This window comes from Doryrhamphus excisus, linkage group LG16 (genome assembly GCF_037039965.1).
Source record: "Doryrhamphus excisus strain RoL-2023G ecotype Guam linkage group LG16, RoL_Dexc_Guam_v1.1, whole genome shotgun sequence".
NCBI classification, from domain to species: Eukaryota; Metazoa; Chordata; class Actinopteri; order Syngnathiformes; family Syngnathidae; genus Doryrhamphus; species Doryrhamphus excisus.
In genome coordinates, this window is record NC_136372.1 from 14,256,708 (window position 1) to 14,279,653 (window position 22,946).

At 40.2% G+C, this 22,946-nt stretch overlaps 1 protein-coding gene and 1 long non-coding RNA gene across 3 annotated transcripts in view; one reads left to right on the plus strand and one right to left on the minus strand.

Moving 5' to 3' along the window:
• LOC131103021 (uncharacterized) overlaps positions 1–22,946 on the plus strand; it is a 96,192-nt gene that overhangs the window by 17,839 nt on the left and 55,407 nt on the right. Inside the window, exon 3 of one of the 2 annotated variants that reach the window (XR_013629946.1) lies at positions 1,846–2,340. The exons of the other annotated variant lie outside the window; for it this stretch is intronic. This is a non-coding gene — a long non-coding RNA (uncharacterized LOC131103021). Of the gene's footprint in view, positions 1–1,845; positions 2,341–22,946 lie in introns of those variants that run through there. 2 annotated transcript variants of the gene reach the window in all.
• On the minus strand, positions 4,072–7,198 carry LOC131103020 (transcription factor Sox-9-A-like). The gene is made up of 3 exons (XM_058048845.2): positions 6,499–7,198; positions 6,112–6,359; positions 4,072–5,047 (listed from the first exon to the last, which is right to left on the minus strand). Exons 1-3 carry the CDS (start codon positions 6,927–6,929, stop codon positions 4,326–4,328), a joined length of 1,401 nt encoding a protein of 466 aa, XP_057904828.2. The 5' UTR covers positions 6,930–7,198; the 3' UTR covers positions 4,072–4,325.

The following is a 22,946-nucleotide window of genomic DNA, read 5'->3' on the forward strand; positions in this document are numbered from 1 at the left end:
TGGCGACCAGCCCGATATCTTCATTGTTTTACATGTTGTTATCCAGTATGGGCCAAACACGCTAGATAATGATGAGCTAAGATTGTGTGCAGACACAAACACACAAACCTCAGAGAAGCCATTCAACACTAGATTGTTTTTACTCCTGCTAAGGTTTTTTAGTCAGCAACATTCATGTTGTGGTTTTGCATTGGAGAAAATCAGTAACTTTCAAGGTACTTTAAACGCAATGTAATGGTAATGGTTTTATTTCATTTGAACATGCATCAGATTACAATTGAATGCATCACATAATCAGCTCACAGTTCCACATGTCCAAAAGGAGTAGGAAGAAGCAAAGCTTATTAAATCCTACCCCTCCATCTGGTACTTTTACAATCAGTAACTGTTACATTTGTTCACTTCCTCCTTTCCATAATACAGTTTTTTTTTTTGTCTCGGGCGGCACAGCGGTCGAGTGGCCTCACAGCTAGGAGACCAGGGTTCAATCCCACCCTCGGCCATCTCTGTGTGGAGTTTGCATGTTCTCCCCGTGCATGCGTGGGTTTTCTCCGTGTACTCCAGTTTCCTGTGATTGGATAAGCGGTAGAAAATGAATGAATGAATGGATGTGCACTTGGGGGGGGGGGCGTACAACAATGAATCTCGCATACAATAAAACTAAAATAAAGTAAAATTATTCCAACAACATGCATGCTAGATTAATTGGTGACTCCAAATTGTCCATAGGTATGAATGTGAGTGTGAATGGTTGTTTGTCTATATGTGCCCTGTGATTGGCTGGCGACCAGTCCAATCACACCCGAAGACAGCTGGGATAGGCTCCAGCACCCCCCTGCAACCCTCGTGAGGAAAGAAAATGAATGAATTAATTAATTTTTTGTCCCGTGCCGAAGTATGTTTTTGGAATGTGGGAGGAAACCGGAGTACCCGGAAAAAACCTACGCATGCACGGGGACAACATGCAAACTCCACACAGAGATGGCTGAGAGTGGAATTGAACCCTGGTCTCATAGCTTGTGAGGTCTGCGCACTAACCGCCGTTTCGCCCGTTTTCAGTGTTTTGAAAACAAATTTCTGTAATCAATTAATATGTTTGTGTTTGTTGGTTAGCGGTTAACTTGACATTTGGCAGACAGGAATCTAATATTTTGGGTAAGTGAACTGCAAAAAATGTAATGTATTATTTCCGGCAATGTGCAGCAACCCTCCATAAAGTTTCATAGAATTTTGTTTTGTTTTGTCGTAATGCTGTTATTAGGTAAGCGTTTAAAGGTAAGACATGTTTCTCTCGTGTTCTTTGGTCGCAGCGTTCCTCGACCTTCCTCGCAGTCTGCTCACGAGGCCTCTGACACAGTTAATGGGATTATGCTAATATCATTTTGGGACGCTGACCTCGGACCGGTGCCAGGTTTCTTACACATGGCCGCACAAAGACGACGAGGGTTGGGGTGGTTTCACCCGGGCTGGGTTCAGGTTGGCCCCCTTGGCACTGGGCAGCAAATCTGAAGTTTTAGCTTCTGTTTCGTGTTCGTCTTCTGATTCAGTCTGGAACGATGAAGGAAATGCATCCCGGCTTGAATGAATGTGCATTTTTAGGGGCGGGGGTAAGGGTGAGGTTTCCACGGAAACACATTGATGCCAGCAAGGCTTCCTCCTTCCTGCTGGATGCGTCCTATTGGGGGAACGTTACAGACTACAAAGTCCATTTAAAAACAAATACACACGGAATCAAACCACAACAAAGAGTCATCCTTTGACCTTACATAAAGACCTATATTATTGTTTTCCAGTGTGTGTGTTTTTTACCCTTTTCCTTTCTTTTCCTCTTCCTTTCGCCTTCAGAAAGACCACCCATCGGGCTCGAAGGGGGCAGACGTCCCTGTGGAATAATAATGGGGTCGTCCTGGGAAAATTGCCCATGGAAAGGCCTGTCTGGAGAAAAAAAGGAAAGAAAAATTTGCTCTCGTTTCCGATCTCTCTTGGAAACATTCATCAGGCTACTCCTGCTGTTTGGTCAGGCAAGCATGCAGTCCCCAACTTCTTGTTGTTCAAGACATTTTGGACTTTTTTTGTGTCCTTTTTGTCACATGGCCATAGGGTTACTCTGTGTGAAACAAATTCATTTCGTCCTCGGGTTTGGAAGGACCACAAAAAAGCCCCAAAAGAATGAGTCAAGCGTGGTCCACGTGAAGGAAAGTCTCATCAGTGTTGACATCATCTTCTCATTAAAGAAGCAACATGACGACATGGTCAAGATAATGCGCTTAGATCTTGTGTTCTTGTTGTGAGGCGACCTTTTGCTCATCACCGCTAGTTCACATTAAATAGACGATTCCAGGGAGCCGTATTTCCAATAATGATATCTATATATATATATTTGTTTTATTGTAGCTATCTTGCTATTGATAGCTTGTTAGTTAGCAACGTAGCTGCCTTGAGACAAATTGTACTTCATCTATCTAGCTATATAGTATCTATTGATAACATTTTAGCTAGTTAGTAATGTAGCTGCCTTGCTAAAGCTACCTGAGACAAAGCATTTCTCAGTCTGTCTATAGCTTCTTCGCTAGTTAGTGAAGTAGCTGCTTTGCTAAAGCAAATTGATACAAATCATTGATGTTTGTCTATAGCTTGTTAGCTACTTAGCGAAGTAGCTGCTTTGCTAAAGCTACCTGAGACAAAGCATTTCTCAGTCTGTCTATAGCTTCTTTGCTAGTTAGTGAAGTAGCTGCTTTGCTAAAGCTACTTGATACAAATCATTTATGTCTGTCTATAGCATGTTTGCTACTTAGCAAAGTAGCTGCTTTGCTAAAGCTACCTGATACAAATCTTTAATGTCTGTCTATAGCTTGTTGGCTACTTAGCAAAGTAGCTGCTTTGCTAAAGCTACTTGATACAAATCATTTATGTCTGTCTATAGCATGTTTGCTACTTAGCAAAGTAGCTGCTTTGCTAAAGCTACTTGATACAAATCTTTAATGTCTGTCTATAGCTTGTTGGCTACTTAGCAAAGTAGCTGCTTTGCTAAAGCTACTTGATACAAATCATTTATGTCTGTCTATAGCTTGTTTGCTAGTTAGCAAAGTAGCTGCTTTGCTAAAGCTACTTGATACAAATCCTTAATGTCTGTCTATAGCTTGTTTGCTAGTTAGCGAAGTAGCTGCTTTGCTAAAGCTACCTTTCTATTCTATTTTTTAAAAAGCAATTCTACTTTGCAGAAATGTGTTTATTACGGACAGGCCTCGAACAAGTTAACCACAATAAACGAGGGATTTCCTTATAAATAAAACTTTTATAAATGTTGCTATTATGTTGTGAAATCCACACTGAAATATGAAAATAAAAGGCACAAAGCGATACCAGTTTACAATGTTTTGTTTTTATTGCAAACAATATGATACAAAAGATAAGCTTTTAAGACAATGACGCCATGTTTACCTACAGGAGACTGCAGTATGAGCTGACAAAAAAAATCTCAACTAATGATAAAGAATATAAAAAAAGAGACATTTTTCACAAATCCCCCCCTCCCTCCCCCATAAAAGGCAAACCAGTGCTACACTACGCAGCTTCCGTTTGTAAGAGAGAAAAAAAAAGAAAAACTGGAATCATCTGTACACAACTAAATGATAACATTTACAAAACGATAAATAAATCTGTACTGCAGCAATCTATTCCACTGATAAGCGTCCTTGCTGAATTGATCTTTGCAAATAGTTAATTTCCAATAAAGTTAATGCTAAAGAATAAATTAAGAGAGGTTAGGGAGGACAGACGCGTGCCAGGGCTCAGACCTGCTGGCTGCTGAGGAGGTCAGGAGGTGACTTCCTGGAGCAGGAAGTGGGACTGCGAGTGGGCGGAGCCTCCTGCTTTGCGGCTCCGCAGGCACCAGTGGCATCGAGGCGGACGGAAGCTAGCGTCGCAAAACACAGTCAAGCACAGTGAGGTGGATTCTAGGGAATCTAGCCTGCGCGGCGCTCTCAGTCCTAACAATTTACAGTAGAAAAAAAACTCTCAGTCACTTCCTGTACAAAAATGGCGACACATAAGGCCACGGAGGGTGCTTTGTTTTTTTTGTTTTTTTTTGTTTTTTTTTTACTCGGCGTTCCCACTCCTTTACCAACAGATGACACAGCTGAAGAGCAGAACACATACACAGTACATACTAAAATATTTATAACCACTATGTCCTCACAGAGGATTTATGTTGTTTTTCCAAAGTATTATATCTAAAAAAATATAATCACAAAAAGGCACTGTCGGGAGCCAATCCAGAGAGATAACATCTAGGGAAGAGTCAATGTGGCATTGGAGAAGATTCCTCATGGCCGGGAGAGTTGGGTGTAAATCGGCTGCTGCTCCCAGTGCTGAGGACTTTGGGTCTGAGGCACGGATGGGACCCCTGCGGTGTCAGCGATGGGGGTGTACATGGGCCTCTGGCTGGAGCTCATGTAACTGAAGGTGGAGTAGAGGCCGGAACCCTGTCCGGAAGTGTAGTACGAAGCGCCGCCCTGCTGGTCGGGATAGTCATACTGCGCTCGGGAGATGGGGGGGTAGGAGGAGGCGCTGTAGTGCTGCAAGCTGAAGGAGCCGTAGGCAACGTGTTGGGGGGAGCCTTGCTGCTCGCTGTAGTGACTCGGACTCAGCTGCTCTGTTTTGATCTGAGCGGACCCTCGTTGTTGACTCTCTTGTTGCCCCAAGGTGCTCAGCGAGTGCTGCTGTTTGGACAACCAGGCCCCCATGTTGCCGCCCTGGCCGACGGAGCCGTAGCCGCCCTGGCCGGCCGCGGCGTAGCCCCCTTGGGTGGCGGCGGCGGCGTGACTGTGCGGCGGCAGGTATTGGTCGAATTCGTCCACGTCAAAGCTACCCATGTTGGAAATGACCTCACTGCTCAGCTCGCCGATGTCCACGGCGCCAAAGTCAATGTTGAGTTGGCGGCTGGGGCCCTCCTGAGCGGGGCGGCCCTCGCGCTTCAGGTCTGACTTAGCGGCGGGTAGGTCCGTCTTGGGGGTGGTCGGGGGTGTCGGCGGGCCCTGGGACTGACCTGAAGGGAGGACAAGGATAGTTTGGTCACATGATGCTGTGTTTTCAGTATGGAAAATGTTTACTTGTCAACAGTAATATACATCATTATTGATTTTTGCTGTCCCTGCCAGCTCTCCCTATCCTTTATCTTGTGTGTGGGGCAGGTGATTTTCAATTGACTTTTTTTTTTATCACAAACCCAAACTTTTCTCCACTTAAGAGACAATTAGTGCACCCTTGATCCATGCTAATAGGATGGAGAACTTATGAACACATAAGTTAATGATAAATGGACATAAATAATCCTGGTAGTGATGTGTTTGGGTGATTCCGCTTCCGTTTCTGACAATCCTGTCTATCCTTTGTCTTCCGAGTGGGGCAGCAAATTTTGACAAACAAAAACCAAGAATTTTAATGAAGTTTTAGTTTCCTAAAACTTCCTAAAACCCGCTACAACATTGACGTGCACCGTACATGAGATTCAATTCCAGCAGTAACACATGCTAGAGCTGTAATGATTAATTAATGATTAATTGATTATCCAATTAATCGACAAGTATTAACTATTTTGGTCATAAAGTACTAGTTTTTTGTATCTAAAAATGTAAATAACCTCTCAAAAAATTGTCCTTTAGGCCCGCAACTCATGATTTTCTTGTTGATTAATCTCAAGCTTGTTTCAATAGATTAATCGCTTGGGCCCTAGAGTGACTAAATCAGTACGTGCCAAACACAAACCGTTGTGACTATCTTGCTTTGCACAAAGATAATAGGTCTGCTTTGATAGTGGACTAAGGAAATGTAAAAAATATTCACATTTGAGAGAATATTTTTCATTAAAAAGTCGAGTTAGGACCCTGATTCCTCACCTGGGACTGTCATAATATTGACATATAATGTACATAAACTAGTGTATATGAACTTATTATTATCAACTTGATGGCCCATTTTGGGTCACTTTCCTTAGGAAATGTATCAAAATATAAATTTGATTATTAAAAACAATAATTCTGAAGGATTACAGTGATTTAGAGAGCTCACGTGCACACTTGAATACATAATTTAATAAAGTTAGTCCTGTACCTGAATGCTCTCCCGGCGAGTGCATCTCGCCCATGCTGGAGGCAGGAGAGTCGGCCTGCTGCAGCGCCTTGAAGATGGCATTAGGAGAGATGTGAGTCTGCTCCCCGTCTTCAGGCTCAATCTGCCCGTTCTTGACGGACTTTCTCCGCCTGGGCTGGTACTTGTAGTCCGGGTGATCTTTCTTGTGCTGCACCCTTAGGCGCTCGGCTTCCTCCACGAAGGGACGCTTCTCGGACTCGTTGAGCAGCCTGGGAACACAAGGAGACACGTTCACATGTTGCAATGACGTCAATTTTGGCAGGAAAAATGCAATTCAAGCATATGTATATTCGTTTGATTCCATGCGTAAAACGTGCGTAAAACCAAAAATAAGCGCGTTTGACGTACCTCCAAAGTTTCCCCAAAGTTTTGCTGAGCTCGGCGTTGTGCAGGTGCGGGTACTGATCCGCCAGCTTCCGACGTGCAGCCTGAGCCCACACCATGAATGCGTTCATGGGTCTCTTGACGTGCGGTTTGCTCTTGCTAGAACCGTTGACGCGCACCGGCATGGGCACCAGAGTCCAATCGTAGCCTTTGAGCACCTGGGACACGGCGTCGCGGATGCACACCGGGAACTTCTCCTCCTCGTCCCCTTCTTTCTTATAGTCTGCGCCGTGCAGGAGGTGGTTGTCGGAGGGTCTGGTGTTCTCCGTGTCCGAACCGGAGCCGGACGGGCACGGCGAGCCGGCCGAGTCTTCGGACATACTGGGACTGGGCGCGTCGGAGAGACACTTGTCCTGTTCTTCTGTCATCTTCAGGTACGGGTCGAGGAGATTCATGCGAAATAAGTTGCAGGACAGCTTGAAAGAAGAAAAAAAAAGCGGAAAGTCCGAATCCAAGCGTACTGAGCCCAAAGACTGCAGTGACAGCAAAACCTGCTGTGCGCACTTTGACGTGAAAAATCCTTTTTTTTTTTTAATGACAAAAAAGTCCAAAAAAAGCCGTAAAGTGTCGATCCTTTGAGGCAAAATGTGATTGCTGCTCCTCAACTTTGCGCAACTGTTTCCCAACTTGACTCACGGAGCGACTCTTGGAGGCTGTGAGACGCTTTTTGGAGACGCTGAATTTATTCTAAGGGCCAGGAAGTGTTTGGGGTGGAGGTGGGAGAGGGGGGGGGGGGTGCTGGTAGGCGGGGACGTAACACGACTCTGCTCCAAAGAACATGAGCAACTCTGGAAAAGTCTGTTTTTTCTGATTTTAAATGCAACATCAAATGGCAAAATAGAACCAAAACATAAAAAAGGCGCAAACAAAAATGACGAGCATAGCGACACCTTTGCACAAATGCATTTGTTTCTTAATTACATTTATTCCTGAATACTTTTCTTATCCATTATCCCAATATTCCCTTAGTTGCTTTAAAAAAAAAGTCCAGCTCATGCAACAGTTGAAAAGTAAAATGCAAAAGTTGAGAATGTTCGCCATAAAAAGTTAAGAGGAGCCAACGGCCTGCAGTCTCACGTCCACCAATAGGGGGCGACAACAGTCCAGAAACACGGACGCACCCTGCATTGAGAACCACTCAAGTAGGCGTCAACCAACACACAAAAATATCATGCATTTTTTAATATTTGCTTTAAAAGCATTTTTTACCACCATACTATTGAAGTGAGTTCAAATATATTTGTATAATACTGCAATAGGATGTACTATATATACATGTGTGTGTATACATAGATATACTACAGTACTATATATGTATACACAATCTCAAACCACACATTCAAATGGACTTATACTATATTATTGTATTAGCCATACTCAATCAGAAGTAAAGTAAATTTAAGTTAGCACTCTTTAAATATAACTTACAAATTGTATATTTTGTACAGTTATTATAGTACAGTATTTCAAAACATGGCAAAAACTATATGAATAATGCTAGGATGTCCGATAATTACATGTCACAAGATAAAAACATGACATGATTTCTTGTTGAGAAAAAAAATGTCTCATGGGGAGTAGGTCTTGGATAATTAAATTAATTAATTAATCACTCAATTAATTTTGCTAGCCTCATTATATTGCCGTGTGCATTCGTGTCTGTTTTGCTCGTCTCTCGCTGTGTTTGTCCCATAGAACAGTGGCATGAACAGAGTGAGTTCTTTTGTCAGTCGTACAGTCTCTTTGTCTCAGTGGGTAGAGGCGGGGCCGCTAGCGTACACACACAATGTAGAAAAGTGCAACGTAGTAGAAATGAAATGAGTAGATTGTATACCGACATAAAAAAAATAATAATCTCGTCTTGTAGACCCAATCTTGTGTTGTGTATCGTAGTGTATGTATGTAGTATTTTACACTGATCACTAGGTGTCAGTAATGAGACAATAGCCACCGCAGGAAGTACTGTACATAACAACTTTTAAAAAAAGAGTGACAAGGAACTTTATCAATGCTAACATGTTTGAAGCTATATTTTCTTTAAAAGTGACTGTAGGAGTATTATTTCATGTTGAGAGGGATTAATAATGTTGGTAATGGTAATGGTTTTATTTCATTTGAACATGCATCAGATTACAATTGAGTACATCCCATAATCAGTTCACAGTTCCACATTTCCAAAAGAAGTAGGAAGAAGCAAAGCTTATTAAATCCTACCCCTCCATCAGGTACTTTTACAATCAGTAACTCTTACATTTGTTCACTTCCTGCTTTCATAATACAGTTTAAGGTTTTTTTTTTTAATAATGTACTTCTTACCGAAGTACAAGGTGATATGAGCATCCAATGACATAATGTGTACCATAGTAAGTGTCAATATAGTGATATATATAGCACATCATGACTGGTTCAAGACTCTTCATCCTTGTATTTAGCAAACATCAACTGCTTGTATTGTTTCTTGAATTGGCTCATCGTTGTGCATTGTTTGAGTTCCTTACTCAATCCATTCCATAGTTTGATTCCACATACTGAAATGCTATGGCTTTTTAACGTAGTCCTAGCATATAAGTGTTTCAAATGTAGTTCTTCCCTGAGATCATATTTCTCCTCTCTTGTAGAGAAGTATTGGATGACATTTTTAGGTAATTGGTTATTTTTTAGCCTTATGCATTATGTTAATAATAATGTTTTTTTGAAGGTCACAAGAAGGTTTTCTGCTTTTAACTATGAAAATACCCGTCCTGCTAATGATGTAGTGGACAATATCAGATATCAAATTCTTTTTCTGTATAATTTTTAGTTTTTTTTTTGTTTCTATATAAGGTGAAAGATAATATTAATTGTCCAGAATAAGCCATAAGCTTTCATCTTTTGAGGAATGGGGAGAAGTGATGCTGCTGTTGTGTCAACACGCTGAGGAGGAAAAGCCACCAGCAGCTCACACGAGCACATCAGAAGGGACGCTGGGCCACGTTCTCGCCCCCGCGGCGCAGAAGAACTTTTTTGAGCCTTCCTCAAATATGTGAAGACTTACGTAGAGGGTTGGGGGTGGGGTGGATACTCGGAAAGTTCGTCGTTGGTCTCGCCGCTTACGTGGAAGACGCCCACCGGCCCCGCGGGCCGAACGGGTCTTGGGAAACTTCTCAGCTTGACTTGGAGCCGTGGTGTGAAAATTTTGAGGCAAACATTGAGGGTAAACTGCCAAATCATGTCTTCCACCTCTCCCAGCGCTCTGAGATTCCATTCAAGACTTTCAATAGCACCGCCCATTCTGTTTTGGAAAACTGGTGTGGAGATGTGCTAATGGGAATGTCACTTTTACTACGCGACCATTTTAGCATCAGTCAATGAATGTTGCAATAGCCAATAAAACAAATCAGGCACTCCGCAAGGCCCTAAAATTCAGCAAATGTATGTCAACTAGGGTGCACGATAATTATGGGGCGGATATCAGGGAATTATGACATCATACCGATAAATCCGATAGCTCAGATAACCGATCAGAGACAGCGCTGCTGTGTTCGAAAAATGCAAAAAAAAGACCTCCATGGCGTCATACCACCTGCTCGGAACGAGTGTCCGATTATAGTGCACTTTGCTGGGCTACAGCCGGTGGCTTCCTCTGCTCTATATTCCGGTTGGTAGTAGTTTGGGGCATAATATTCCATTAGGACAAATCAACAGGTACCATTAGTCAAATCCTAATTTGATCAATTTGAAAGAAAAGATGGCTCTGATTTTGGATAGTCCATCTCGGGATCTTCCAGCAGATGGACAAAGAAGCAGAACATCTGAGTGGGAGGCGGCGTTGGCAGGCATAGACCACCACGTTCACAACCGACATCACACCTGTCTGACATTTTCCGCCACTTACGCCAAAGCGGTCCAGACATGGCGGAGGACCAAACGAAGATCTGTACCAATCTTCTCCCCAACGCCACCATCGTCATTTATTCTGCGGAATGGAAAGACAAGTGAAGGGTGCTTGAACAGTCAGCATGGGTCGTCCGCAAGTGTTTGCCGAACCGGATCAGAGGAGCCTCAGCCACGGGTAGTTGTTGACACATGGCATTTTGCAAAGGGTAAAGTTTAAACGGGGACTTATCAAGGGCTTGACACTTCTGGGAGTTGAAGGCGGAGTGGGGGAGCCGGGGGGGTGTTTAAGAAAGTCTCTCACACTTCCCCGAGATTCCGCAAAACCGTTCTGAACCGCTTTGCAAGTAAGGACCGGGGAGAAAAAATACACACATGGAAGTGGCAGAGAACACTTCTCCACCAGGAACCTTTCCAGAACAAACCCCTATGAAGTAACCACCATACTGACCTGAATAGTTTCACTTTTACAGTCAATCCCTGTTTATCGCGGTAATCGGATCCAAACTGAACTAGGATTTCTTATTTATAAATGGAATATTTTCATAGTTAGCATAGAAAACCTGTTTACCACCAACATTATTAGAGCCCTCTAGACACGGAATAATCCATAATACAGACACTGGGAGATTTATTTGTTGTTGTTCCTTTTCTAACTTCCTGTTCTGTACAGTACTTCCTGCAGTGGCTACCGTCTCATCAATGTAACATTACTGACACCAAGTGACCAGCATAGAATTCTACATATCATTCATAATGTTTTTGAATGCGTCTCCTGAATGCCTGACAGTATATTTATGAGTTATTTAATTTAGGGTTAGTTTTACGGGACTAATCCTAACACAATCAACTCAAGCTTCACTCAACCAACGTTTTTCAAAATATATTAATTACTTTTCTGAAATCTTGAAAAAATGGGTATGGATTAGGATTAATCTCTGAAATCTAACTTAACCCTAACCAATTTTAATGTTTGAAAAGGCTACATTTGGGCCACAAAACAGTACACAAGGGTAGGGTTAGGTTTAGGGGACTAACCTTAAGTGCATATTTTAAGCTAGTTGTACATATTTTTGCCCTGAATGAAGCATGTTCAACCATAAAACTGGTTTAGGGTAGGGTTAGATTTCAAGGGCTAAACCTAGGGTACGGTTAGGTTTAGGGCAGTAGCCCGAAGTGCATATTTAAGCAAGTTGTACATATTGTTGCCTTGATTGAAGCATGGTCAACCATAAAACCGGGTTAGGATTAGGGGACTAACCCTAAGTGCATATTTAAGCAAGTTGTCCATCTTGTTGCCTTGAACGAAGCATGGTCACCCTAAAAATTGGTTAGGGTAGGGTTAGATTTCAAGGCTAAACCTAGGGTACGGTTAGGTTTAGTGTTAGGGGACTAACCCTAATCCCATTTGCTAGTTTGTGTAAAAACAAAAGTGCATATTTAAGCAAGTTGTCCATCTTGTTGCCTTGAATGAAGCATGGTCAACCATAAAACTGAGTTAGGGTAGGGGTAAACCTACAGTAGGGTTAGGTTTAGGGCACTAACCTTAAATGCATATTTAAGCAAGTTGTACATATTGTTGTCCTGAATATGAAGCATGGTCAACCATAAACCTGGGTTAGGGTAGGGCTAAACCTAGGGTAGGGTTAGGTTTAAGGGGACTAACTTTAATCCTAATCTGTTTTTATGATGGAAAATTATTATTTTGGCCAACCATATGGACAATTTTCTTAAATATTCTTAGTATTCTTAGTATTTTGCCGCAAAAAAGTTAGGGGACTAACCTTAACTGCATATTTAAGCTAGTTGTACATATTGTTGCCCTGAATGAAGCATGATCAACCATAAAACTGGGTTAGGGTAGGGTTAGGTTTAAGGGGACTAACCTTAATCCTAATCTGTTTTTATGATTGAAAATGATTATTTTGGCCAACGATATGGACAATTTCTTTAAATATTCTTAGTATTTTGCCACAAAAACGTTAGGGGACTAACCCTAATCCTATTTGCTGGTTTGTGTAAAAACAAAAGTGCATATATAAGCAAGTTGTCCATCTTGTTGCCTTGAAAGAAGCATGGTCAACCATAAAACTGGGTTAGGGTAGGGCTAATCCTAGGGTAGGGTTCGGTTTTAGGGGACTAACCCTAATCCTAATCTGGTTTTATGATGGAAAATGATTATTTTGGCCAACGATATGGACAGTTTTCTTAAATATTCTTAGTACTTTGCCACAAAAAAGTTAGGGGACTAACCCTAATCCTATTCTAAGCAAGTTGTCCATCTTGTTGCCTTGAATGAAGCATGGTCAACCATAAAACTGGGTTAGGGTAGGACTAAACCTAGGGTAGGGTTAGGTTTAGGGGACTAACCTTAAGTGCATATTTAAGCTAGTTGTCCATCTTGTCGCCTTGAATGAAGCATGGTCAACCATAAAACTGGGTTAGGGTAGGGCTAAACCTAGGGTAGGGTTAGGTTTAAGAGGACTAACCTTAATCCTAATCTGTTTTTATGATTGAAAATGATTATTTTGCCCAACGATATGGACAATTTTCTTAAATATTCTTAGTATTCTTAGTATTTTGCCGCAAAAAAGTTAGGGGACTAACCTTAACTGCATATTTAAGAAAGTTGTACATATTGTTGTCCTGAATATGAAGCATGGTCAACTATAAACCTGGGTTAGGGTAGGGCTAAACCTAGGGTAGGGTTAGGTTTAAGGGGACTAACCTTAATCCTAATCTGTTTTTATGATGGAAAATGATTATTTTAGCCAACGATAAGGACAATTTTCTTAAATATTCTTAGTATTTTGCCGCAAAAAGGGACTAGGGGGACTAACCCTAATCCTTTTTGCTGGTTTGTGTAAAAACAAAAGTGCATATTTAAGCAAGTTGTCCATCTTGTCGCCTTGAATGAAGCATGGTCAACCATAAAACTGGGTTAGGGTAGGGCTAAACCTAGGGTAGAGTTAGGTTTAAGGGGACTAACCTTAATCCTAATCTGTTTTTATGATGGAAAATTATTATTTTGGGACAATTTTCGTAAATATTCTTAGTATTTTGCCGCAAAAGCAATGCGTTATTAATGAACACATCAAATGGTGATAGAGTGAAGCCGAGGTTGGCCGGACAGATGTGTTTGATACGCTACTTTTTATCTACTGTGTCTATGTGTTAATAATATGATTGAATTATCATTGTTTTGTCAAACTCTTTTCTGTGCAGTGGGATACATTTTGGTCCTCTGTGTCTCGTTGTAATTTAAGCTGCACATGCAGAAGCAACAATATTGTTATTTAGAGCATTTTTATCAACAGGTCAAATGTGATTAGACCAGGAAAGAAATGGAGTCCAGCTGCAGCCAGACAGATGCATTGTGGCCTTCACCATGTGTAGTAATAATTGCTTTCCGTTGCGTACTTTTTTTTCTTTTCTTCTTCTTTTCTCCGGTCTCCTCTGGAGATAACACACTGTAATCTCAAGCTTATCTGTGCCAGGTTTCTAGTAAACTGAAACTCCTTGGCCACTCATTGATAGTGTATCTGCGGGGGCAGGAAATGCACGCCCGGCAGTGTGATGATATTCAGCAAAACATGCAGCTTCAGGGAGGACATGGAAACAGAAGCTGCTTACACGGCTTCCAAATTGAACATTGCTGAGTGACTCCTGACTCTTGGCTTCCTTGCCTTCAGGTGCGGTGACCCCCCCCCCGAGCTGCTTTACATGACAATGGAAGGCAATAAAAGCCCAGTGCGGGGATCTCTGCAGGTCACTCGCCTGCGCTCCCCATCGTGGAGCCTGACCTGTAATTATGTTTGAATGACAATGAGTTCATTTGAACAGCACTGACAACATGCTCCCGTGTTACCTGGCTCGAGAAGGTGAATGCGGCCTCCACACAGGTGGCGCTTTTAAAAAAGAATGCAGGTGCTTCACCGGAACAGAACACTGCAAGACTACAAGGATGTTTGCCTTGCAAAGCCAGTATTCCTATATATCTGCAGCTTTAGATAAACACCTGATAGGACAAAGTCTACAAATAACCTTGTATGGCATGAAGGAGTACCGGCTTAGTTTAGGGAAGTCACTTTTCCACTTCAACTTAGCACCACCAGCTGGAAATCGAACTCAACTTCAAAATAACTAAACATTTTGTTTGTACTCTAAGGCAGTGATTTTCAACCACTGTGCCGCGGCACACTAGTGTACCGTGAGGAATTATCCAATATCACTTTTTATAATTAACATTTATTAATCATCATTTGGGGCGGCACAGTGTCTAGTGGTTAGCGCGCAGACCTCACAGCTAGGAGACCAGGGTTCAATTCCACCCTCGGCCATCTCTGTGTGGAGTTTGCATGTTCTCCCCGTGCATGCGTGGGTTTTCTCCGGGTACTCCGGTTTCCTCCCACATTCCAAAAACATGCTAGGTTAATTAGCGACTCCAAATTGTCCATAGGTATGAATGTGAGTGTGAATAGTTGTTTGTGTATATGTGCCCTGTGATTGGCTGGCCACCAGTCCAGGGTGTACCCCGCCTCTGGCCCGAAGACAGCTGGGATAGGCTCCAGCACCCCCTGTGACCCTTGTGAGGATAAGTGATAGAAAAACAGTGTAACATAAACCAGGCTACACGGCGGACGAGTGGTTAGCGTGCAGGCCTCACAGCTAGGAGACCCGAGTTCAATTCCATGGGTTTTTCTCCTGGGACTCCAGTTTCCTCCCACATTCCAAAAACATGCTAGGTTAATTAGCGACTCCAAATTGTCCATAGGTATGAATGTGAGTGTGAATGGTTGTTTGTCTATATGTGCCCTGTGATTGGCTGGCCACCAGTCCAGGGTGTACCCCGCCTCTGGCCCGAAGACAGCTGGGATAGGCTCCAGCACCCCCCGCGACCCTCGTGAGGAAAAGCAGTAGAAAATGAATGAATGAATGAATGAATAATCATCATTTGCAAATATTATGTCAATAGTATACATGGACCCAAATATTCCAATTGCATTTGGTTTAACGGAAAGACTTGAACAGGGGTGGAATATTCCTTTCCCCAATCCGATTGAGGTATCTTGTAGCCGCTCAAACAGAAAGTTGTCAGACTGCGTTCTTTTTCGTGGTGTTCTTCTTCTGTTGTTTATTGGCGGTTGGCAAGCAGCTTTCGTGTGCATTAGCGCCATCTGTGGAACAGAATCTAAACCCTTCTATACGCCATTCACAAGTCCAGTTTTATTAAAAAAGAAAATATATATCTATATAAAACATGTCCTGAGTTTAATTAAAAAATATTAGCAAGATTGAATGCAATTTTTTTTCCTGTTTAAATTTATCCCGGGTGCGTTCTTTCAGCGCATGCTCAGATATGACGTTCTTCAGTTTTAACTAAGTTTGGACTAAGCAAAGTTTGTTTTTGATTCAAACTAAATTTCATTACTGGACAGACGAAAAACTGGCAATACGGAGTTATTCCAACAAGTGAAAGAAAAACTCAGGGAAGCCGGTATCACGTGATGTTGATGTTTACGTTTTACTGGGCATGCCCTATTGACTATTCTGTTTTGATTTTCACGGCACATGTAGACAAGAGATTGGAATATTCCTTTCTATGGATACCATTGTTTCCCGAAAGGTCATTCGGAAAGAGAAAAACTGGTCATGTAAAAACCTGGCTACTTGTTCCTCCGATAGACTTATTGATGCACGTGTGAGGTCGTGGTGACATTTTGTTACATTTTTGGTAAGATTTTTCCAATGTAAAAAAAATGTGCAGTGGCTCAAAAAAGGTTGAAAAACACTACTCTAAGGAACCATTATTCTACAACTCTAATTCTAAGAGCTAGACTCTAAATTAGTAACCACAAGGTTAGTGTCCAAAGTGTCCAAATCCCTATTCCCCTCTGTGATTTAGGACGTTTTCGGCAAATATGCAGCCTTCCTCCGTCAACGAGTCTTGAAACATTTGAGTGTGAAACGCAGCGCTGACTCAAGCAACCCGCAGAGCGCTCACAACAACAACACATCAAACAGTACCGTCCGTACGTCCGCCCGCCCGCCCGCCCGGACGGGATGATGTCAGTGTCGCACCTCGGCGCACACAGAAAGACAGCTTTCACACTCGGTTGTATGGAATGGAAAATTCAGCCCCGCCTTCCCTCCCACCTGTCTCAGGTGGAAGGTAGACGGTCGCGGTGTGAAAAGTTAAAAATAAACTGCCACGGGTTTTCCCTCGCTGGTTTCTGCCAGCTGCTTTTGTTTGATCCCCTATTATCAATCGTCAACTCGTTTTGGGGCATTTTGCTAAATCAGAACCCGCTAAATCAAAGATGATGCAATCTCCACACTTTGAAAATGTGACATTAAAAAGAGGGAAATTTGAGTCGATATGAATATGAATTGGGTGGGTGACGGTAGGTTTTAAATATGGAAAATACTAATTAAAGTAGTATTTTTATTATTTATATTATGTAATATATAATAATTTAACATCACTTAATTATTATTATATTATTTTTACTTATTACCTGTATTATTAAAAATAATACTAAAATTTACTATTTACTAAATTTACTAATACTAAAAATTATTAAATTCAATTACATTTATAAATTCTAATTTATAAAATATTAAATTATATTTAATTCACTTTAATGTGTGTATATATATTATATGATTTACTATAATAAAGCATAATATATCTTAATTTTATTATACAATTATAATTAATTAAAATAATCTAATATTGCGTTGCTTTACAAAAAATATTACACAGTATTTTCCATTATATACTGAAAATTGTATAACATCATAATATAACATAATGAAGAATTTTAAATATATTATTCCTGTTTCATTATGCTTTACTGTTACTGTTATGCTTTACTAATATATATTTATATTTTTATGCTTTATTTTACTAATATATATTTATATTTTTGGGTCATCAAAAGTAAAACAATTTCAGTGGGAATTGATAAATTTGAGAATTATTATTATTATTATTGCCCTGTGATTGGCTGGCGACCAGTCCAGGGTGTACCCCGCCTCTCGCTCGAAGACAGCTGGGATAGGCTCCAGCACCCCCGCCACCCTCGTGAGGATAAGCGGTAGAAAATGAATGAATGAATTAAATTTATAAATTCAAATTTATAAAATTTTAATTTATAAATTATTAAATTATATTAAATTCACTTTATTATGTATATATATTATATGATTTACTATAAATTAAGCATAATATCTCTTAATTTTATTATAAATTATAATTTTGACCTAATGTTGCGTTGCTTTACAAAAAATATTACAAAGTATTTTCTTGTAAAGTAAAGTAATTTCTATTACATACTGTAAATTGTATAACATCATAATATAAAATAATGAAGAATTTTAAATATTCATGCGTTGTCTTTGTATTATTCCGGTTTCATTATGCTTTACTGTTACTGTTATGTTTTACTAATATATATTTATATTTTTATGCTTTATTTTACTAATATACATTTATATTTTTGGGTCATCAAAAGTAAAATAATTTCAGTGTGAATTGATAAATTTGAGAATTATTATTATTATTATTATTATTATTATTATTGCCCTGTGATTGGCTGGTGACCAGTCCAGGGTGTACCCCGCCTCTCGCCCGAAGATAGCTGGGATAGGCTCCAGCACCCGCTGCGACCCTTGTGAGGACAAGCAGTAGAAAATGAATGAATGAATTATTATTATTATTATTATTATTACAATTTCACACCACTGGTAGAATAACCATACAGCTTTTTTTTAAATCAGTCGATATGATGCCTGTTGAAAACGGCATGCCAAGAGAAACAGAAGCTCCTTGGTGAAGGTAATTAGAAACAAGTGCGTTGTGATAAATGTCTTCTTTTGTTTCACTCTGCTGCCACCTTAGCCTTGCTCCTTTCAGCGAGGCTCGTTTGTTTTCAACGACCAATGAAAAGAAGCATTCTTTCCACATGGCCGCCACGATGCTACCGCCGCTGACTAAATGAGAGAGTGATGATAAGGCGTAATCACCTCCCAGAGGATTGGCCCCGCGTCACACTTTTTGCCAAATACCCTGAAAATATACTTCCTGTTGCAGCGTTGATAGCTCCTGTTCCAGGGGTAAGAAGCTCATAGCTTGTGTGGCCGAGCAGATCCAGTTCTCTAACGTGTTTCCACAGGGGGGATTTCAACATGAGACTGTGGCGGTGAGATTAATATGCTCAGAAAGAGCCGGCTTGAGCGGAACAATGGCATAGTTGAAGGGCTTTAAAGCAGTGTCTTGTTACTGCCTCCATTTTGGTGCATTGCAATACACAAAAGCAAACACTGAGCTTTTATATCAAACTAAACACTCAATTTGACTAACAGGAATGGCCGCTGGTCAATTGTTGCTAGGTAGATTTCATAGGGCTCCATTAAAACTGCCCCATAGGCCAACATGTTACCTATTTATTTTTTACATTTTATTTGGGCAAATATATGAAACATTACAGTGCATTTCTTACATCAATCAAAATATAACTTTCCATTATTTACATTTGTATTCAACTATCTGATCACAAGCCGAAAAGGAGTAGGCTGAAGCAAAAGCTTATAAATGTCTACCCCTTTTTGCAAGATATAATCATGTTCATGCCACAGTCTTGTTTTCCCCTGTTATTATTATCATTGTAATATTATTATTGTTATCATTATCATTATTGTTATAATGTTTATCATTATTACCATTATTATTGTTATTATTATCACCATTATTATTCATTCATTCATTTTCTACCGCTTATTCTCATGAGAGTAAGACTCACGAGGGATGCTGGAGCCTATCCCAGCTGTCTATGGGCGAGACAGGGTCTATGTGCACTTGGGGGGGGGGCATACAACAATGAATCTCACACACAATAAAACTAAAATAAAGTAAAACTATATGTGCTCTGTGATTGGCTGGCAACCAGTCCATGGTCATTTTCTACCGCTTATCCTCACAAGAATCATGGGTACCGCTTTTTCCTCACGAGGGTCGCGGGGGATGCTGGAGCCTATCCCAGCTATCTTCGGGCGAGAAGCGGGGTACACCCTGGACTGGTGGCCAGCCAATCACAGGGCACATATAGACAAACAACCATTCACACTCACATTCATACCTATGGACAATTTGGAGTCACCAATTAACCTAGCATGTTTTTGGAATGTGGGAGGAAACCGGAGTACCCGGAGAAAACCCACGCATGCATGGGGAGAACATGCAAACTCCACACAGAGAGGGTGGGCCGAGGGTGGAATTGAACCCAGGTCTCCTAGCTGTGAGGTCTCACCATTATTATAATCATCATTAATATTACAATTTTCATCATTATAGTTGTAACAATTTTTGGATTTATTTATTTATTTATTTTTTTTTTAATTATTTAATTTTACAGATTTCGTTGCTTCTTGTAGAGTGCTGTATCATTCCATCTGTTGTTTTCTGAAATCTGCAGTATTTGTGCTTTTATTGTCAATTTATTAGCCCACTTTTTCCCCCCCTAAGTGTAACATTTACATATCATTTTCTAGATTGCATGTGTCTAATCTTGTGCATTAAAAAAAACAAGAACTTTTCAAAATATGAAAAGCGTGTGAGCTAGCAGTCATGGCTGGCCGCTACTCAACCCTCTATATAAATATATTTTGTCATTTTGCGGTCTGTCCGCCATTCCGCTGCATGATCAGAGGCACCAGACGGCGGAGAGACGTCGGGCCAAGTGGATGCCAAGCATAATAGAGCTCTCGGGGTCGTGTGCGTATCCCCTCGCTGCTTCCTCCACTTCCTCCGCTTGCTCCCGTGCTCAGACTGGCCCGAACCCGGCGGGGAAGCTCCGTCTAAATTGGAGCGACCCAGTAGTGGCGGCCCCCCCGAAAACCTCCGGGAGCCCGGCTTTTGCATTCTAACGTTACGCTTGAAGGAAATTGTCCTCCATCATTTCCTGAGATCCAATATTTGAGCTGTTTGCTTTCCATTCTTTGTGTGACTTGGAAGGCTTTTATTAGATTCTGTCTGCTGTGGTTTGTTGCGTCCTGGCAAGATGGCCGGCAAAGGCTACATTAGCGAGATGGTGTGCCACTGGATCATTGGCTTCCAGATCAAGATGAAGATAAGAACCTAATACTCTCAGATAATACACTTCTAATATTAGCATACTGGAGAGTTGCAGTACAGCCAGAGAAACCATTTAATTTGACTCTATTGGGTAACAGGAGTGCAAAGGTGACTTTAGGGGTGCTATTTCATGTCTGGCAGGCTCTAATCATGTTAAAAAATGTATTTACAAGGTTTTCCATTATATTTTCTATTATATTTATATTATTATATATTATATGTATTATTTATATTATTTATTTTTATTTATTTACTTTGTATTTATTTATTTATTATTTATTATTTTCTATAACAAAACAATATTCCATTATAAATAAGGACTCATACTTTTTTCCTGACTTACACACTTGTATTTATTTAGTTTACAACTGTTTCAACTTTATTTCTTGTACATTTTCCTCTTGTAATTTTCCTTTTTCCATAATATTTTGACTTTAATCTCATAACATTTTAACCACAACCAAATTTTCTAACAAATTGGCCACTTAATTTGTTCCTCATAATATTATGACTTTTAAAAAGTATTTTTATTCATCTAGTATATGTGACTAAAATTACTTATTTTTTGTCATAATATTACATACAACGTTATTCTCCTAAAATTACGACCTTTTCTTGTTAGATTACAGATTTTTCTCATATTTTGACTTTATTTTTTCCGTTTTTGCTGCTGTTTTTTTTTTTTAAAGTTTATATGTTTAGAATTTTTAAAAACAGAGGGCCAGGAATGGCCACCCAGGCCGCACTTTGAACACCCCAGATTTAGACAATAGCATAAAGAACATACCTGGGAGGCAGAATAGGCATAATTAATATAGCCATCCAGCGACTTCACCAAGCTCCCGATCTCTTTCCACATCACTGAGTGCGCCCTCTTTCGGCTACCAATGTTCTCTCCTTTTTTCATGGCAGTCAGTATCAATTAAAATTTTTTTAAATTATAATTATTATAAATTAATAATTAAAAAATAATTAAATTTTATTAAAAATAATTTAATTATAAATTAATTTATGAAATTATGAATTAATAATTTTGTATTTATTGATATTTTCATCGCAGGAGCAGACAAACTATGTAAAAAGTATGACTTGTAGTGTGGAATGTAAATATTTTACACTTCTTATGTCACAGTGAGTGTATCGTACATACTGTTGCGTCATTTTTTTCTCAGAAAATGTTATTTGAATTCCGAATTACGACTTGTGACACAGGAAGAGCTTGGTAACAATCAGCCATTGACTGCGCCAGCAGGTTATCAAGGAGCAGTGACCCTCTTATTGCAGCGCTGTGCGCACACTGTAATTACAAATCTAGAGTTACCCTCGCCACCTACACCTCACCCGTGACCTGCAACTGTGACTTCCATGCACCTTGCTATGGTTGAAGTCGACCGCTGATGCCTGTCGTTAATGACGGGGTTCCACGTATAAGGATGTACAGATGGTGGACTCCGAGAATGACCAAAAAAAAAGGAGAGCAGGATTCTACCTGTGCTGCTTTTCACTTTCATTGTTAATGAGTTCCACCATTTCTCCTTAGTGTTAAATATTGCAAAAAGTACACAATTTCATCTCAGCGGTGGAGCAGTTGTGAACGTTTCACTCATGTCTCCAAGCCAAAATTTAAGTGAGCATGAAGGTGGAAATCTGTGTTTTAGGTGCGAGTGGTTGTCCTTGGCAGTGACAGGACAAACACAAGGACCTCCTCAGCGGGGCGCCGGCTGATTTTTATCACTTCTGGAAAACTGACTCCCTGTTTTCTGAAAAAGCCACCCTGCATAAATATCCGATTCCCATCAACTATGGCAGCTGATAGAAGAACATGTCTACTCACAGAAGAAACCAACTTTTAAATACATTTTAATCCATTTTTAAGTCACTATATATCCATATAAGGATATATATAAGGCTAAAAACAACCAATTACCTAAAAATGTCATCCAATACTAATAAATAAATATGATCTCAGGGAAGAACTACATTTGAAACACTTCTATGCTAGGACTACGTTAAAAAGCCATAGCATTTCAGTATGTGGAATCAAACTATGGAATGGATTGAGTAAGGAACTCAAACAATGCACAACGATGAGCCAATTCAAGAAACAATACAAGCAGTTGATGTTTGCTAAATACAAGGATGAAGAGTCTTGAACCAGTCATGATGTGCTATATATATCACTATATTGACACTTACTATGGTACCCATTATGTCATTGGATGGTCATATCACCTTGTACTTCGGTACGTAACAAAAAATAAAAAAAACAAATACATAAAATTAATAAAAAAATAATAAAATTAAGTTAACATTTTTTTTAATTAAATAAAATTAAAATAAATTAAAATTATATTAGGAAAGCAAATAAAACTAAAAAATAAAAAAATAAAAATATATTGCAGGA

Coding starts and splice junctions, on each gene's coding strand:
- LOC131103020 (XM_058048845.2), bottom strand. CDS start 6,929: ATGAATCTCCTCGACCCGTACCTGAAGATGACAGAAGAACAGGACAAG. Junction 6,360..6,498: donor ACTTTGGGGAAACTTTGGAG/GTACGTCAAACG, acceptor TTGTGTTCCCAG/GCTGCTCAACGAGTCCGAGA. Junction 5,048..6,111: donor CTCGCCGGGAGAGCATTCAG/GTACAGGACTAA, acceptor TCCTCCCTTCAG/GTCAGTCCCAGGGCCCGCCG.